Source organism: Stegastes partitus, unplaced genomic scaffold (assembly GCF_000690725.1).
Source record: "Stegastes partitus isolate 25-593 unplaced genomic scaffold, Stegastes_partitus-1.0.2 Scaffold819, whole genome shotgun sequence".
Classification (NCBI taxonomy): domain Eukaryota; kingdom Metazoa; phylum Chordata; class Actinopteri; family Pomacentridae; genus Stegastes; species Stegastes partitus.
Window position 1 is genome coordinate 51910 of NW_007578550.1, and position 2182 is coordinate 54091.

Here is a 2182-nt window from a genome sequence, read left to right on the forward strand (position 1 = left end):
CTAATGCGGTTCATGTGGTTGTTCCAACAAATGGCTATTTTATAAATTTAACTCAAAGCTCTGAATGAGAACAGCCATAATCAGTCAAAGCCAAACTCTTCTATTCTTTTTTTTTTTTTTTTTTTTAATAAATCATTATTCCCTGATTATTGTAGCAGATAGTATCTACCCCTCCAGAGGAAGGCACTATGAATGGTTTGAATGTCCTTGGATTTTCATCAACTGGATTTGACTGATGGCTGGATAATAACATTCCCTACAACACAAGCCGTCCTCCTGACTGAGAAGTCTGGGGTAGCAGTGCAAAGCACATTTCCTTCTTTGTCTTCAAGTTGTCATTTGTCCATCCTGACTTTCCCCTCGTACGGCATATGAAGGGAATTAGTGTGGTGTTGTATTCTCATCCTTTAAGTCAGTGAGGCAGAAATCTCGATGCAGGTACAGGCCTGCAGACACCCACTGTCCTCTTGACTGTGTTTTCATCTCTGGGTGACTGCTCCAGGTACCACAGGAACAAGTTTATTTGGTGTTTTATTATATTAAATTTCCACTGTTGAACTGTGCTGTCTTCCTTGTGTAACCAAATAGGCACCTGCAATGTGCTAAAGGTAGAGATAGCCTACCCAGTAGACGATGTTAAACAACAAGAAGGAAGTGGGAAAGAAGACGCGCGAATACGCGTCCAGTTCAAGTAGATCTATGTGGACGCGTCCTTTTCTCCATGCGCCTTCTTTACACTCCTCGAAGCAGCAGAAGAAGCTCTGACAGTCTTTTCCATCAAGACACTCATAAACACAAGCGTCCTCAAAGTCCTGCCAGTACATGGAGTTGTTTAAAGCGATGACGGTGTGTGGAGGAGGTCTCACATCCAGGACAGAGTAGTTCTGAAAACACAAGAAGGCAGTCGCATGCTGACATATAAAAGCTTTGAAGTGCCATCTGCTTTCCACTTATCAGATTAGAAGTTTTTTTGACTTGCTTTTAGTTGGACCATAACTTGAAATCAATAATTGTTCGGCCCTAATGTAGTGGGTCTACTAAAAGTGAGTAGGGACCAACTCTGTGAAACACTTTAGACTGTATATATATTTTTATGTGCGATGACACTGTAAGATGAGAGCTGTGTTTTGTCAGCAAAGGACACGAGGTCAAAGTCAGCACTCTGTTCCTCTGAGTTGTTGACGGGCTAGAAAAGGCCCGTCTGTCTTGTTCAGACTGATGAAGTGTCCCTTAAAATAGTAACAGTCTTATCAAAAGAGCTTATAAAGGGCAGGATCACATCATCTCAACTCTGAATGCTTTTCCCCCTTCAATCCTGTGATAACAAAACTAAAGCACTTTCAGAGAAAAGCTACTTTTGTGACATGTGACAGTAATCCTGCACATGAGGGCATTACCTCAATCTACATTTTATTATTTTCCTATGAGTTCACTCAGTTGAGTGTTAAGCAATGCTGCGGTGAGGATATGTTATAGAGCTGTAAAAGCCATGCAGGGCTAACTTACCGATCTCTTGTTTTCCATGCAGCTGGGTCTTCGAATGCTGTATGAGTAGTAATTTAATGTTGCGTATTCCATCAGAGCAGCAAAGACAAACAGGAAGCAGACAGTGACGAAGAGGTCCATGGCGGTGACATAAGACACTCTGGGCAGTGACGTCCTGGCCACAGTACTGAGGGTGGTCATAGTCAGAACTGTGGTTATACCTGAAGGACAGGACGAAAGACAAATTCATCTCAGCCATTGCTCACGCATATACACAGGTGGACAAAATTGTTGGTACCCCTCAGTTAATGAAAGAAAAACCCACAACGATCACAGAAATAACTTGAATCTGACAAAAATAAGAATAAATAAACATTCTATGAAAATTAAGCAATGAAAATCAGACATATTTATACACTGCTTTGAACCTTGATTTAACAGAATTATTTAAAAAAATAAACTCATGAAACAGGCCTGGACAAAAATGATGGTACCCCGAGAAAAGACTGAAAATAATGTGACCATAGGGACATGTTCAATCAAGGTGTGTCCTCTAATTAGCATCACAGGTGTCTACAAACTTGTAATCAGTCAGTCAGCCTCTTTATAGGGTTACAAGTAGTCACTGTGCTGTTTGGTGACATGGTGTGTACCACACTAAACATGGACCAGAGGAAGCCAAGGAGAGAGTTGTCTC

At 41.2% G+C, this 2182-nt stretch overlaps 1 protein-coding gene across 1 annotated transcript in view; it reads right to left on the reverse strand.

Moving 5' to 3' along the window:
* Positions 1-602: 602 nt before the first annotated feature.
* gabrg3 (gamma-aminobutyric acid type A receptor subunit gamma3) overlaps positions 603-2182 on the reverse strand; it is an 81241-nt gene continuing 79661 nt past the window's right edge. Inside the window, exons 10-11 of the mRNA XM_008292571.1 lie at positions 1507-1706; positions 603-884 (exon numbers count right to left, since the gene is read on the reverse strand). Coding sequence (XP_008290793.1) covers positions 603-884; positions 1507-1706 — 482 coding nt within the window. The remainder of the gene's footprint in view (positions 885-1506; positions 1707-2182) is intronic.